Source organism: Cardiocondyla obscurior, linkage group LG14, assembly GCF_019399895.1.
Source record: "Cardiocondyla obscurior isolate alpha-2009 linkage group LG14, Cobs3.1, whole genome shotgun sequence".
Taxonomy (NCBI): Eukaryota; Metazoa; Arthropoda; class Insecta; order Hymenoptera; family Formicidae; genus Cardiocondyla; species Cardiocondyla obscurior.
The window spans coordinates 1966130-1981772 of NC_091877.1; the positions used below are offsets into that span (position 1 = coordinate 1966130).

At 36.2% G+C, this 15643-nt stretch overlaps 1 protein-coding gene and 2 long non-coding RNA genes across 3 annotated transcripts in view; all 3 read left to right on the top strand.

Moving 5' to 3' along the window:
* The window catches only part of LOC139107874 (uncharacterized), a 49868-nt gene extending 43600 nt beyond the window's left edge, over nucleotides 1-6268 (top strand). The window contains exons 3-4 of the long non-coding RNA XR_011546575.1: nucleotides 5659-5812; nucleotides 5935-6268. This is a non-coding gene — a long non-coding RNA (uncharacterized lncRNA). The remainder of the gene's footprint in view (nucleotides 1-5658; nucleotides 5813-5934) is intronic.
* LOC139107876 (uncharacterized) lies at nucleotides 394-4214 on the top strand. Its single transcript, XR_011546577.1, has 3 exons — nucleotides 394-2996; nucleotides 3068-3155; nucleotides 3419-4214. It is a non-coding gene; the product is annotated as an uncharacterized lncRNA (long non-coding RNA).
* Nucleotides 6269-10509, top strand: LOC139107872 (cuticle protein 64). Its single transcript, XM_070665745.1, has 6 exons — nucleotides 6269-6351; nucleotides 6432-6489; nucleotides 6638-6704; nucleotides 6805-8668; nucleotides 9061-9514; nucleotides 9818-10509. The coding sequence occupies exons 4-6, from the start codon at nucleotides 8657-8659 to the stop codon at nucleotides 10078-10080; spliced, it is 729 nt and encodes a 242-aa protein (XP_070521846.1). The 5' UTR covers nucleotides 6269-6351; nucleotides 6432-6489; nucleotides 6638-6704; nucleotides 6805-8656; the 3' UTR covers nucleotides 10081-10509.
* Nucleotides 10510-15643: the final 5134 nt, after the last annotated feature.

The following is a 15643-nucleotide window of genomic DNA, read 5'->3' on the forward strand; positions in this document are numbered from 1 at the left end:
ACAAGGAGCAGTCATACAAGGGATAGTACCAGCCACCTTGTTCCACGAGCAAACTATTCCCAGTTTCGTGAACACTGTAGGTATACCTCATATTGGCCAGGTGTCTGATAATTTTGCAAATTCAGCTGCTAGTGCGGCATCAAGCGCTGTTAGCGGCTTTAAAACGTACGTTGATAATTTCCGCAACGGTTTGAGTCAACACATACAAGTACCAGCCACCTATCCTGTATTGCACCAATTCTTGCACGGAGATATATGGCCGAACGTTGCCGCCCGTCCAGTAGTGGGAGTCGCTCCTAGCCGTGTATATGCACCGGGTCTTTTTAGAAATTACGGAGGCCGCGTCGGTGATGGTAGTGCCGCTTCCGCGGCAAGTTCTGCCGCATCCGCGTGATTACAGGGATAGCGAAGGGTTAAATTTGCGATCTACTTTAAAAGATCGCAGCTACAACATTATACTGCACGTCCATTAATACGCATACTATAAAATGTAATACTTTTGCACAGTGTCCTTAATACTCTTGCTGATAGTAAGTTTAATTAAGCGCAATAAAATAATAAATATAACTAATTAAGTTCAAGTAACATGTAACCTCGACATCTGTTAATTAAGTAATACTTGTACGATACTTGTTCCTTGACACAAAAAAATGAATAAATAAATAATTGTCTTTTGATTGATGTGCAATCGAATGTTATTAATTGAGCGACTTAATTTTAATAAACTAGACATGTTAGGAATTAAATGTTGCCATCGAATTATTTTTTTCCACTCGTGGAAAAGGACAAACGAATACTTACAATTTTAATTGACAAAATTATTATAACAATTATACATATTTACACAAACGTAAATATATTTAAAAGTCGTAGATAAGTAAGCAATTAAATGTTATTAATGCCTCTTTAGCGATATGACTTCATCGGATATTTAACGTTCTTGCATGAATCATTCTCTTAATTGTGTCGTAATATTACAATTACTGGCACATTTAGAAACCGCAGTTTTATTAATTTTTTTGCCGTTCATCAAAAATTGGACGCTAAAGACTTTTCCACGATTAACATAAGTAATTATTGAGATGATGATTACCGGTGAGGAAATGTTACTACTAGCGCTGCAATCATCTGAATAGAAACGTTACGTGCCAACGTGACAATAGTCACTTTATTAAATATGTCTAGCGCAATTTCAATTTTAGTAAGTCTCATTGTTAGCGCACTCCCCACGCGATTGAATTAATAGTTGAAGAGAATTGCGGAATGCCGAGAATTTCTATTTAGCAAAATCGAGCCAGGTATCGAATCTTTAATTGCAATAGCTCCCCCGATAGCGCTATTACCATATTAAACCTTTCTCGAGATTACTTCTATATTTCGTTTATTTAAGAAATATTTCCCGATGTCGCGACACGCGCGATTTCTTTGTTAAAAGTAATAATGTAATAAAAATTGTTTTTTTTTTTTTCCTTTAAAAGATCAAGCGTATAAAAATTAATTATAAATTATTTACGCGCGTGTGTCCATTTCGTGCGTGTGGCATGACGTATCGTTCATGCTAAGTACTTAATGCTAATAATTCAGACGTATTGCTAAACGCGTAATAGATCAATCTATTTCCCCAATCAGATCGTATAATTTCAAGAGAATAATCGTATCGGGTGCATTATCATCGGCTGCTATCATTGCACGTTCATTCTTGTTGTCTCATGTCAGGACATCGAGTGATTTGAGAACAATATCAACGGTGCATCCGTCCCGAGCCGATGAGAATGGATAGAATTGTGTGTGCAGGCGAATTTGCATAACTCTGTTCGTTTCGAACGTGTGGCGCATGGACAGCCCGACGATTGGCGTTCGTCGTGCGATTTTACGTAGCATTACCCTGCAGCTCTTTTCTAAAAACAGGGAGAGAACAATCGCGACAAAAAAAAAAAGAAACAAAAAAAAAGAAAAAAAACGTAGAAACGTTCTACTGTTCGTTATGCGTTAATTTGCGTGCACAAAACATAAATTTTAATATTTGACTCTGAACAATCGGATATAAAATTGAAATTAATAGCGAAGCCATCGTGCGAGAATTCAGCTGCACAAATGATCGAAAGCTGCACGTTTGTGGCAACTTGTTAAGTATTTATTTTAAACATTAAATGACGGCAGCGTTATTCAAAAACAAGTCAATGGAACTTGATTCATATTTCACGAGTGGCACAAAAACGCATTATATACTAGTAGATTAAACTTTTCTCATCAAGTACGCGGCGACGACTACTTCCGACGTAACAAGCGCCCCTTCGACCACTCGGTTGATGAAGTACAATAAAGTTTGCACGCGCTTACGAGTAACTTCGGCAACTGTATTTCCACAGTGACTTTTTCAATCCTCTTTCACGGATTTTTCACGGATTGCTAGTTACAATCTCACCGATTTTCTCATAAGAACTTCTTTCCATTATAAAATACATTTACAAGCAGCTTCCAATAACAAGGGAGAAAAGCGACAGTGTTACATTACGCCTGTTATTTTCTATAATATTAAAACGGATATTAAATAAAGCTGGTATTTTTAATTATTAAGTTAATTAGAGAGGAGAATAAACAGGAATACTTACTTAAAATTATCGACAATGAAGAGAATGAGCTTTATTAACATCTCTCTTTGTCTTTGCACGCTTAATTTTTATTTGACAAGACAAACGTTTTAATAAAAATTTTCTTGTTCTTGAGAGTCAATTTTTACGTCTGGTCGTAAATAGGCGCATATAATATACCCTTGAAACCAAGTTACTTATGTAATTTACGTAACTAATGGAATATTTATAGATTATTTAAACATCAATTAAAAATGTCATTTAGATATAGATCTGCAATATGGCTTATTTGCATAAGACATAAAAATATAACGATAGTGTATATATACTCTTACCGAAATAATCCACGGCAGTTGATATATCTTTTTCGTCGCATTTTCGAACGATTAGTTTTCTTAACATTCGGTAAATACTTTATACTTGTATTATTTAAAAAAGAATTTGAATTTATAATTAATGAATCACAATTTTTTTAGTTGGTTTCTTATAATCCTTACACTAAAAGACGATCAAGAAATACATACGAAAAACAGCACGGCAAAAATGACTTCCTTAAAACATGTCGTAAGTTATATTCATTATTTATTGCTTAAGAAAACATACATTTAAAACAATGAATATAAGAAGCACTTTCTAAAATTTACTAGAAAAAAAATATGGTCTTAAAAATAATTTTTTTTATTAAAAAATATATTACAAATTAATTTAAACAGCATAAACAAACTTCAAAAATTGTTTCGGGCAAACGTTTGCAAAAATAAGCATAAACGTTTTTTTTTTTTTTTAATGTATATATACATACGTATTCTTTTAACACGTATTTTTAGGTTGTACTTTCGTTGATAATAATGATGATATCATACAATTGCTATGAAACGATGGCGAAATCCGACCAAGGAAACATTAATCGAGCAGAAGCTGTTAAGCGAGAAGCACCAGTTCGTAAAATGTATTCTACTTCATATGCAACTCGATCAGTATCAAAGCGAGAATTACCAAAAACAGGAATTGATTCTAATTTACCCTTAATTAAAGCAGCACCTGTTAAGCGAGATGTAGCAAGTGGTGCATCCACATAAAAATAATTAACTTATATTTACGATATAAAATACAAGAAATGTTAAATAATTGTTTACAAGTACATATATGATTTTACAGATGTTGAAAGATATAGTTACGAAAAAGAGAACAGTAAAAATATGATTAACTTGCCTGCTACATTTCCTGGTCTAGTTTAATTAAAATTTAATTAAGAAAACATTTTTTTTTGTCTATATATTTTTTCTGTCATTAAAGTTCTTCAAGAACAAAAGTAAAGTGTTGCGTTAATTTTGGGTTATAAAATATGATCTTTATAAATATATATGTACACATATCTATACACATATAATTAAATCGTTTTTTGGAGTATGACTCCGAAGATGTATTTACTAGGTGGTGGATTAACTAAGTATATAAGCATTAATTAATCACATACGAGTATAACTTTACCGTGTGATATAAAAAAAAATTATAATAAAATGAATTATTAATCAAATTTACATTATTTCGTTTTATTTTTTGTACATGATTAATTTATTATTCTAATAACGCATTCTCACACTCGATCACACACATTAGCGCTTTCTATGATAAATTTAATACTGTATAAAAATTATATAAAATAATTTTATGTCACTTGTGGTGGATCATAGTGCATGCAATTCTAAGTTAAAATCTAGCTGAGAACTCTTATTCCATCGTCACTTTTTTATAATATGTGGAAATTAAAAGCACGTAGTTGTACTATTTGGAAGCCAGTGATTACACTTTAAACACTGCGTCCAGTGTATGGCAATGCATTCATATACGCGACAAACTATACGTGAAGACACGCATGAGTCTTGTCTTAGTTTTCGTCAACATGCTAAGGTAGGAAATATGAAAACGAGAAAAGACGATGCGCCGACATTGTTATAATAGTGTCTCGCGTTCGTTTCATCGTGATTAAAAACGAAGATTAAAAGGAATCGCGGAATGAGTAGAATGTCACGTGAATATGCATCGAAAAGGTAAGAATTAAAAGGGGAGATACTTCGGTGCCTGAGCAAACTATTTCCTTTACGTAGGAGAATACACGATTGATTGGTATGGCGTTGAGGCAATTTCCGACAATTAGGACCGGTGAGAAGGTGGATAGATATCGTCGCGCAATAGAGACCTCGGCACCAATGGTGGCACAATGGACCGCAAAATAGAGGTCGTTGACCGCACAGAGAAACTGGTTGTATTAAATTTTGTTAGCTCCTAAAGAGCTTTTTTATTATATTGTACAATATCAAAACAACTGATTGCTCGAATTTTATTCGTTTATCAGTTTGGCGTACATAACTAATAAATTGTTAAGAAAGTATTAAAATTATTACGTTTGCTTAACACTTTTCTTGTAATCAATTTTAATTCTCTTAAGTAATTTTTATATTTTACAAATAAGATGCTGAACTCATCGAGGACGTACATGAAATTAAAAATTGTTAGTTTCTTGTTTAATTTATTCTCTTTTCTGTGTTTAAAAAATATTTTTTTGCAGACAATTAAAATTCAGTGCACAATACGTATGAACGAATTCTGATGAATGCATATTTTTATAGAAAGATGAAGAAATAAATAAGAATTTTTCAGAAATGCCATGCGTTTATTAATTAAATATTATTATTATACATATATAACATTATATTATTATAAAATTAATTGAGCGACCTAATTTTAATAAATTAGACGTATACGTTGTATTAAATATTAAATGTCATCGAGAAATTTATTCCACTCGTAAAAAAAGACAAACCGTTAGTAGACTTTAAGGTTCAATTGCCAAATTATTATAACATTTAAATGTATTTCCACATACATAAACATATATTTAAATATCGTTGATAAGTAAGCAATTAAAAGTTATCAATGTTACTTTAGCGATATGACTTCACCGGCTATTTAGTGTTTTTGCATGAGTCATTCTCTTACATGTGTCTTAATATTACAATTACTGGCACGTATAGAAACCGGAGTTTTATAATTAATTTTCTTGCAGGTTACCAAAAATTGGACGCTATAGATTTTTCCATGATCAATATAAGTAATTATGGAGATGATTACGAGTGAGGAAATGTTACTACTGGCGCTGCAATCATCTGAATAGACACCGCATCCAGGGGAGGATACGAAAGCACTTGTTGTGCTAAAGGGTAAGAATGGAATTGAGCAGTCAATTCGCTCAGCAAGCGCTGTCAAGTCACTAAACGCCGCTAACTGTAATAGGATTTCCATCTACTGCATAATAGATTACAAAATGAATTATAATTCGTAGAATCTGCCGGTAACTCAAATACCGTTCCAAGGATCAATCGTAGCTTCGGGCCTAACCAGCAACTACAGAACATACAAGCCAAAATGAATTATGGCAATAGAATGCTAGTTCGGCAATTTATTTAGCTGATAATATTGCGCGGTGTAAAACGAAAGACAAACAAAAAGTATTCGACGATTAAACCAATTACAAACTGTTTTACTATTGAGTCAGAAACAGTATTTATATATATTTTACTACAATTTACACAAGTATCTAGTAATAACTTAGATACCGTTGGAATTCTGCATTTAGCATGATAACAATACCGTATATAAACGGATCTTCGACAAGGCTAAAACACAGTAGAACAAATATTTTTGTGGCTGTGCTTCTGAATTCTTCTTTCAATATCTTTCGGTAATTGATATACATCAGGTAATTATACATAATATATCGATTTAAAACAGTTTAACACAAGATATTATAATTTTCTCTATTTCTATTATAACTTTTAGAAGAGCAAGAAAGAATAAGTGAAGGAAAAACCTTAAAATGGCGTCCTTAAGAGTTATTGTAAGTTCTTTAGCAGTATAAAATAAAATAAAAATAGAAAAATCGATTTTTTAGAACGTCTATATTTTTAATTGAAATATAATATTTGCAAATATATAACATAAAAAATGTATTTTAAAGGAAACTATAATTTCTATCAATTTTTCAGGTTGCACTTTCTTTAGTAATGATGGTCATGTACAATTGTTCTGAAGCGGCAAGAACTCGAAGAGAAGGTATTTTTACGTTACAATATTCAATAAACATATGTCGTAATAAAAAATGTATTAATTGCTAATGTTAATTTTGTTCATATAATCAAATGTACTGTATTAGATTCAACTGAAACTGGTGGAGAATCTGAAATGGGTAAAGGTGAATCGGGTGGAGAATCTGATACCGGGGATGGTGCGGGCGAAGGTGAATCCCAAATGGGAAGTGGTGAGGGTGAGGAGGGTGATGAATCCGGAAGTTCGGGAGGCAGTCCAGGTGAAGAAGCAATGGAAGGAGCGGCGGATGTAGGGATAGGACGAAAGTAGATTGGTAGTTCCTAAAAGAGCAACCAATAAATTTTGAAACATTGACAAATAATTACTAAACAGGCTTATATTTAGATACTAAAACAGAAAAAAATGTTATACTATTTTACATTACTATATTTTTCTTTCATTTTTGTGTAATTATTAAAGTACATCGTTTTATTAATTTTGTTATAAATTATGATGATTTCTGATGGTTATGATTAAATAATACTTGGAAACATAAATTTACAAGGTGGAGGGTTAACTGTAAACATGAAATAAAATAATATTCAGCATGACGACCTTTTACATTTTATTTTTTACATATAATAAAACTATTATTAATTATAATTTAAGTTTAAATCTTTATAAAATTATGTGTTTAATATTACAAAATGCTTTTGACGTAGTTTTATTCGTTATTAAGTGCGTGGAAAGAGTTGTGAATTAATGACAACCTTGAAAATTCTTTCCTTTAAAATGACGCGGGACGAAATCTTCGAGAAACTTGTTTACCAAAATAATATCTGATATCTTCCGAAAACCAACTTTCGCCACCATTTACCTTCCGCGTGCATAGAGATGGAAATCGGTAGATAGAGCGAACTTTACGCGAGAGAGAAATATTTTTCGAAGCCTTAGCATCGAATGAACTCATTTTAACTTTTTCCCAGGGTTTCATTCGTGGAAGTCATTCGATGAGCCGAGGGTGGGTGTGTCAAACGCTGATCTTACACAATGTACGAGATTCCATTGCAAACGAGCGTAATTTGAAAGGATAAATCAAGCCGTACATATACGTAACAATTGCACACACGTATGATTAGTATCGCAATTACGACAAAAAAATGTGAGAGCTTAGGTACCGAGATATTTCATATTTTATACGTTTGTCTCGATTTGTTATTTAATTTTTTTATACGGTAAAAGAAATGAGATATTTAAAGACATAAAAAGTCACTATGCAGAGATTTTCTTGAAAAAGGAAAGCGTACGAGACTCGTATTTCAGCAGTATATAAATATTCGTATTTTAAAATAAAACATTTAAAGAAATAAAATATTCTGCTTTTTAAAGTAAAGACAAAATATTTCTAAGACCATAGTTGTAAAAGGACTTTTTAATAGAAAATAATCAGAAATATAAAAATGCACGATTATATCTTTAGTGATATTTAAAAAAGAAGACAAATTATTTTATTCGATAAATATTAATAAATTAAAAAAAGATTTTACATATAAATTAATTTAAAAGATATTCCACTTCCGGACAAGAAAAAAAAGAAAAAAAAAAGAAAAGAATAGAAAATATCTGACGCGCGAGTTTTTATTTCTGAATCTCGAAGTGTCGTAAAGTAGTAGTGAACGGATCGTTCATAATTACATTTAGCACTAGTCTGCAAATCTAGTACGTACGGATCAGACAAAGGAGGTTTCTGAAATTTCCAAGCTAATAAGAGTTCCCGGCGAAGGTCATGTAAAAGGTCCATGTCCAAAGGTGGAGTGGGTGTGCCGGATAGTGACCTTCTTACACAATGAACGAGAGTCTAACGTCAACGGATATGATTTGAAGGGATCAGCGGGGGCGCGGTTGGAGAACCTAGAAGATGTATATAAAGTCCGTCGAAGTCGGCCGTAGGCACATTCAAGCAGTCGCCGGTCGACACGATGAAGACCTTCGTAAGTATTCATCTCGGCGGTCGGAAGTGCGCGCTTCTGTCTTTCTTTTCTTTGTTACCCGAACAATCAACGTGCCGCAATCGGGCCGCTGTTCTTTCAGCGGAACGATGGAGTGACATAAAGTGACAAACGCGTTGCGAATGCCCCGGCATTCTTGTCGAGGAAATTATGAGCAGTACGAATTATTTTATTGCACGGGAGTTTCGCGATCCGCTTTCTATACTCGATGCCGATAAGTATAATTTTACAGTTAAATTTTACAGGCCGGTGGCTTTCCAAAGATCATCAAATTTTTATCGTTTACGTGCAGAAACGTTTGGTGTATTATTATATCAAACCATGTACTGCGATTATCGCTGAACTCACCTGGAATTGAAATTCTTCATCTTCAGTTCGTTTCGTTTGCTCTGTGCGCCATTGTTGCTGCGACACCGACTCGTGAGCGGCGAGAAGCTCTTCTGGGCGGTCACGGATATTACGGTGGCCATGGAGCTTACGGTGGTCATGGTGCTTACGGTGGTCACGGGGCGGCTTACGGTGGTTATGGGAGCATAGGCTACAGTGGGCATGGAGTCGCTCTTACTGGACCATTCCTTGGAGCGACGAGCGTCGCGGGACCACACGTGGGTGCGACTGCCGTTTCCGGTCCAGCGATAGGTCCAGCTCGTTTGGCTGGATCGATGGCTGGTCCCGCTCATGTGTCGGGTGCCGTTGCTGGACCAGCCGTCGTGACCGCGTCGGTTGCGGGACCAGCGCACGTGGAACACTTTGGTGGTCCCTACGACGGTGCCTATGGAGATGGCTATGGAGGTGCTCACGGCGGTAATTACGGCGGCAGTTACGGCGGTTAGTAATACAAAATTTGCAAAGTTAAATTTTTCATGCGAGAAAAATATGTTTGTGATAGATAAATTACAACGAAGGCTCCCACGTAAGATTAAATAATAATATAAAATAGAAATTAATTTTGGAAAATAACAGACGAATACGTAAAATAATTTTTAGAATACATTTCAGTATATTACGAGATACATCGTACTGTTATGATGCGCGCAAAAGAGATTCTTGATTTTGCATTCTTGGGAGTATTCAGCGTACATACCGAAAATTCCATCTTTACTAACATTTATTTCTTTTTGTTGTTCGCAGGAGGTTACGGATACGCGGCCGGTCCCGCTTACGGTTATGCAGGATACGCCGGCGGCCACGGAGGACACGATGGGCACGGAGTAGTTGTTGCCGGACCAGCTACCCACGGTGCGGTTCTAGCTGGACCTCATTCCGGAAGCGCAGCTGTTTCTGGACCACACGCCGGTTCGGTCGTGATTGCCGGTCCTTCCGGCAAGATCACAGCCCACGGAAGCGGTTACGGTGCCGCTATCCATGCCGGCCACGGCCACGGCCACTGGTAAAAACGCATAACTGCATAATGTAAAAAAAAAAAAAAAAAAGCAATCTCTCTAAATTATTGTCGAGCAAAGAATAGAATTCCGTTTTCTCTGCGATTTTCTAAGAGAGATTCAAGAAGTATCATAGAGATATAAAATTGCTATAACACGACGACGTTCGTCACGTCACGTTGCTTTCGGTTCACGGCGCGCGTATACCCGCATACTTTTTGTACGAGTGGAATAAATTTATTCTTCTTTATGAAAGAAGATATTTCTGTAATATAAATTAATCGAGTATTTATTTAAATAATGTATCGCTTGGTTGCGCCTCATCAGTTTTGATCTCTTTGCATTTATTAAATTCACATATGTCTTACTGTAGATCATGTGCGACGTATTGCGTTTTTGTGTTGTACAATATATCTTCATATTTTTAACTGAGCTTATTAATTATTCGCAAGCAATTATTTTTAACCAGTCAATCACAATTATAGGAGATATTAGATACAGGAGATTAATTAATTTCCCCGAAACTATCCAGTAAACGATCCGCGCAGCGGCGATAATTTACATCGATCTTGAAACTTTTAAAAGTCAAGCCAATTACCTTACACGAATTCCCATAGCGCTGCGATTAACTAATCCAGCATTCTCCGGTATTAGCAAAGTCCAAATTATCGATGACGAAAACAATAGGCACGGCACGATTATCTAACGAATTAAAGTCTTGAATAATCTCCTTGCCACTTGGGCAAACTATCGCCATTTAACTCTAGCACGCAAAAGTAGAAGGTGATGCACCGCAAGTTAACGCTGTGCATTAAGCGCGCACACGTATGTATGTGGATTTAAATCTTGATCGAACTAAAATATAATTTATAAATTGTGAAATAAAATCGAGCGGATGGTCCGGTACTTAATTTTACTGTTCGATATCACTTCTGCATTAATTTTCACCCCGCTCTTTAATTTTATATTAACAATTAATTGGTACTTGTAGTTCGAGTAATTAACCGGAGAAGCTACAGAAATTTATTTCGGTTGAATTTTTCTTCGTGCTTGCGCCTCGTTATTTAGCCCGTTCCCTTATGATTTTTGAACGTAATTTATGGAAATAACAATATGAATAACAACCGTTCATACTTTATTACGCTGATCGGTGCAGCCGGCACGTTTCGCGTCGCGTATCGTTCAACGAGATATCGTTATATCAGCCGCATCGATTCGTATCGCTCGATAATAGATTAACCAGCGGCGTTCGGCGAGCACGCTTGCTAAACGCGCAGAGTCCGCAGTTGATGAATCCAACACAAATCCGTGTATAAACGCATGCCTTAATGCACCGCGTAATGATCGTTGCCGTAAAGAGTAAGGTCGCCGTGAGCGTGACTCGACATGGACGCGGTTCACCGCTCATAAGCTGAATATGAAAAGTCACGGTCAGAGAGAAGGAAAGAGAGAGAGAAGGAGAGAATTAGATAGGGCATTACTGCGAATTCGAAATTCCATTACTGTCCACGATAATTTCATCGACAATTCAATATCCATTTAACAGCGGAAAGCTGATTTGCAATATTGTATGTTGAGATTACACGTTACGCACTTCGTTGTACATTGCAATCTATTCGCGTGTATTCATATTAACATAATCCTCGCATTGTCCGTCCCATTTGCGTGATTTTGCATCAAAATAAAGTTTTTTTATTTTTTTTATTTAATTTTTTTTTTTTTTTATAATACGCGCTCGCAAAGATTGCGTAATGCATTACAGGCGAAAGTGTATCGGAAGAAATATTCGATATAAATTTAAGTATCGGCGCGTCCGACGAGCAATTTATACAGGATTTGCGCAAATCCCAGTATGAAACGCGATTCACGCGCGCGTAATTTATCGTACGATTTAGAATCACCGGGGTCATCGCATGGATATTTAATCTCGGATTTGCGTGTGTCACTGTCCACCTCCTCCTCTTTTTTTTTTTCTTTCTCCCTTTTTCTTTCTTTCTCTGCAACAAATTGCCACCGGAAAAAATGATATACCTCGGCGCTTTGTTCGCTCGGCCGAGAGCACTCGGACGGGGAATATCGAGCGACGCTCGAGCCGCGGCCTTCGCCTTATGGGAAAATCGTGGCCCGAGCCGCGTCTCTCTCGGCTGGAGATAGCGGCGACGCGACTACGTAATACCGCGCGTTTCATCATCGCGATGGTAGCTGCATTGTGAGAATGCACCGAACCCTCGCAAATTCCGAAAGGTCACCCACTTGTTATCGGCCGCCTACCGTCCGCGAGCGAACAGAATAAGAAATGGGTCGAGCAACAGGCCGCCGCGCCGCTGTTTTCACCCGCGGACCCGCGAATAATGCGCGCTGCGCAAGGACGCTAATTGCTATGCATCGCTGATGGTGGGCGATAATCGATCGTGAATTAGCGGCCGTCCGTTAACAGCCACATCGTTCGCAGGCGGTGCAAGTTGACGGGCGATTGCAATCGTGGGAAGATATTGTTCCAGTTAGGAGACCTCCGATCGAGCCCCCGGAGGTCTGCTTAATAATACTGTACGCTAAGTATGATCATCGAAAAGCGACAAAAGTAATATGTTAAGAAACGTGACGACAGTTATTACGTGTAAATGTAAAATCCTTTGATACTTGGCGTGTAAATGAAATCCAGACGCAAATAATATTCCAGCGAAGTAGGTGAAGATAGATGAGCGCGCTAATACGTTTTCAATTAATGATATTGATCTGACGTAGCGTTTTTTTAATTGTCTTATTTTTTAATTTTATATTTATTTATTTATTTTTATTTTTTTTAGAAAATTTACATTTTTTTTTTTTAATTATTTTAAATCTATATAATTGGTGTTTGATTATATCTACATGTTGTTAAGCGATTGTACTAGGAAAATATTTGAATTTATTCTGATCGAATATTTGAATTTATCAATTAACTATAAAATATTATAACTAAATTGCTTACGTAAATTAAAGATAGGATATTATTAATAAGTTTGAATTAAATTAATGAGGTAGATAAGTTTGATAGTAATTAAATCCTTACGAATACTTTAAAGAGAAACTTCAAAATCGCAAAACCGACCTCTTTAAAATTCTTTTAAATAACCCCGAGTTAACTGTTAAGTATACCTAAAAAAGATTTCGTATTTAAAATTAATATTAACAAATTGCTTATTATCTGAGCGAGTAATCGAATGCTGTTAAGTATCCAGAGGCTGGAAGCTCAAGAAAGGAAGCAAACTAGGTTCCGTGCAATTTGCGTATAGTTGAATGAGGCCGTCATGCTAGTATCGACTATACGTCTAGCAACCCCGACAAAATGTCATTATGCTCGCGCCTTCTACGAAATGCATTTATAAGGGTTTGAAAACGACGGGCGCCGCGTGTGAATTCGTCTTTGTTGCCGCCATAAATCACGAGGTCTTGTCGCAGGTTGGAGTTACGAGCGAGACCGATCGTCGTCAGCTACCGGATAGCCGGTAGCATTCCTGCGGAGATCGATCTGGAGAGAACATAAAGCAAGAAAGCCGGATTGTTTTCTCTCTTAGCAAACACTCATTCTCTTTCCCTCTCTCGCGCCCTCCGCATTATACAACGGCCAACGCGAAAATGGCACGAGGTGTGGCCGATAATAATGAAACGAATAGGGTGTGTGTGGAAGATCGTTAACCGGCGAAACCGTCGAGAGCCACCGTAGATCGCGCAAGGCCGGTTAATAAGTTCTCTGACAGCCGTGACAGTTTCCGAACGTAGATCCGCGAACGACGCAACTTCATTTTGAATGCCTGCGGAGAGAGAAGTAAAAAGAACGTGTTAAACTTTGAAAAGCGAGAAATGCAATCAAAATATGAATATTAATATAATGTGTTTTTTAACCTGTTATTTTTTTTTTTTTTTGCTGAATTTATTACGGTTTTTATTATTATTATTTTTTCTTTTGATTTGATTAATTTAATTGAGTAATTTTTGCGACAAGTTTGTAACGTAAAATAATTTCTTTTTTAATTATCGAATAAAATAATATTTGTCACAATAGATAGTTAAAAATTTTTTAATGTTATATTTTTTAGAGTACCGTTTATTGTTGATTGATATAAATAAATTTCTTTTTTTTTTTTTTTTACACGAATTTCGAATCTATTAAAAATGACGCATCGCATTTATATATTTCCAATAAAATTTCATGAAAGTATAAAAGTTTTTAGTCGCGTAGTGCATATACTATACATATATACGCGCATTAAATATCTGCTGAATGTTTATTCATTATTATACTGCGCTTTAACAGCTCTTCGTGAAAATACGACTCACCTGTATTGCAAATATTTCACGCGTCGGACGATCGTGGAAATTCTCTTTGCTGAAAAATTTCTAGGGGCAGAAACTGCGTAAAATTTCGTTACTTCGCGCCCCTCGATTCCATCGTGCCAAGCTCTTTCTCGTCTTCATTAAATTCCGCGCAGATCCGAATTGACCGTCGCGTAACGCGTTTCTACATCGACGTGCAACGGATGTCGAGATTTGATGGAGCAACTTTTCGTCAGCCATCACAGAGGAACATTGCCACGAAAGCTGATGCTAAGTGAGCTTTTATAGTCGAGGCACAGCGGACACGTAGGATGGCGAACTTGCGTTTGACGGGATCAAGGCGGGGCTCGATTGCTCTGGATACGCGTGACAAGATTTAAAAAAAAAAAAAGAAAAAAAAGAGAAAAGATAAAAAGAAAGAAAGCTCGATCAATCGGATTGAGAACACATGCGATGTAACTTCGAACCGAGAAACGGCGGCCGCGCCCAAGCGAGTAGGGGTGAACAAGACTCAAGAAGTTGATTTTATCACCTCCGCGACGCGATGTTTATTGGCAATCCGATGTCGCGATTGTGCTCGCGGTGATGGAAGGGAGGGATCTCCTTGAATGGTGCTGTAAATCAATCGCTCTAATGAACCACGTGGCTTAATGTCACGGAGAAAGTGCAGTCAAAGGTTGTGCATAAAAATAAAAAAAAATAGAGAATAAAAAAATCATTGACACGTAACGCTGTTGAATCATTGCTGATATATGTGAAGTGATAGAATAAACAATTTATAACGTATCGCTACAAAATAGAGTGGAAAAATTTAAATAAAATTAATTTATAGACAGATATAAAATAATATTTATAAAAATAGAAATTAAAAAAAAAAAAAATACAAAAACAAGGAAGAGAAACGCGACACTATTCGGTAGGACAGAATAGAGCGATCTGTTGCATTTGGCAGACGAGTAATTTGATCTCACGGACGATCAATCTGAGTCTCGCGCACATTGAAAATTTTCACAATAAACGATAGACCATCCGCATTCTACACTGCTTGAAGCAGAACTCACTTGACAGTGCTCGGTGATCGATGATGTACAAAGCTAAATATATATAGCGATCGCCGGGATGAAAATGTGTAACTCTGCGGCCGACTGCTCGCTCGTACCATTAGTCGAATAATAATCGATTACGTTAGATAATGCATGCAATATGTGCGCTAAGCAACTTCAAATCTCTTCATGTTTCCTGCTTTGTAATTGAAAAC

Bases quoted from the DNA above. Each gene is read 5' to 3' on its own strand.
- LOC139107872 (XM_070665745.1), top strand. The intron at 9,515-9,817 runs GTTAGTAATACA...TGTTGTTCGCAG, and splicing joins TTACGGCGGCAGTTACGGCG to GAGGTTACGGATACGCGGCC.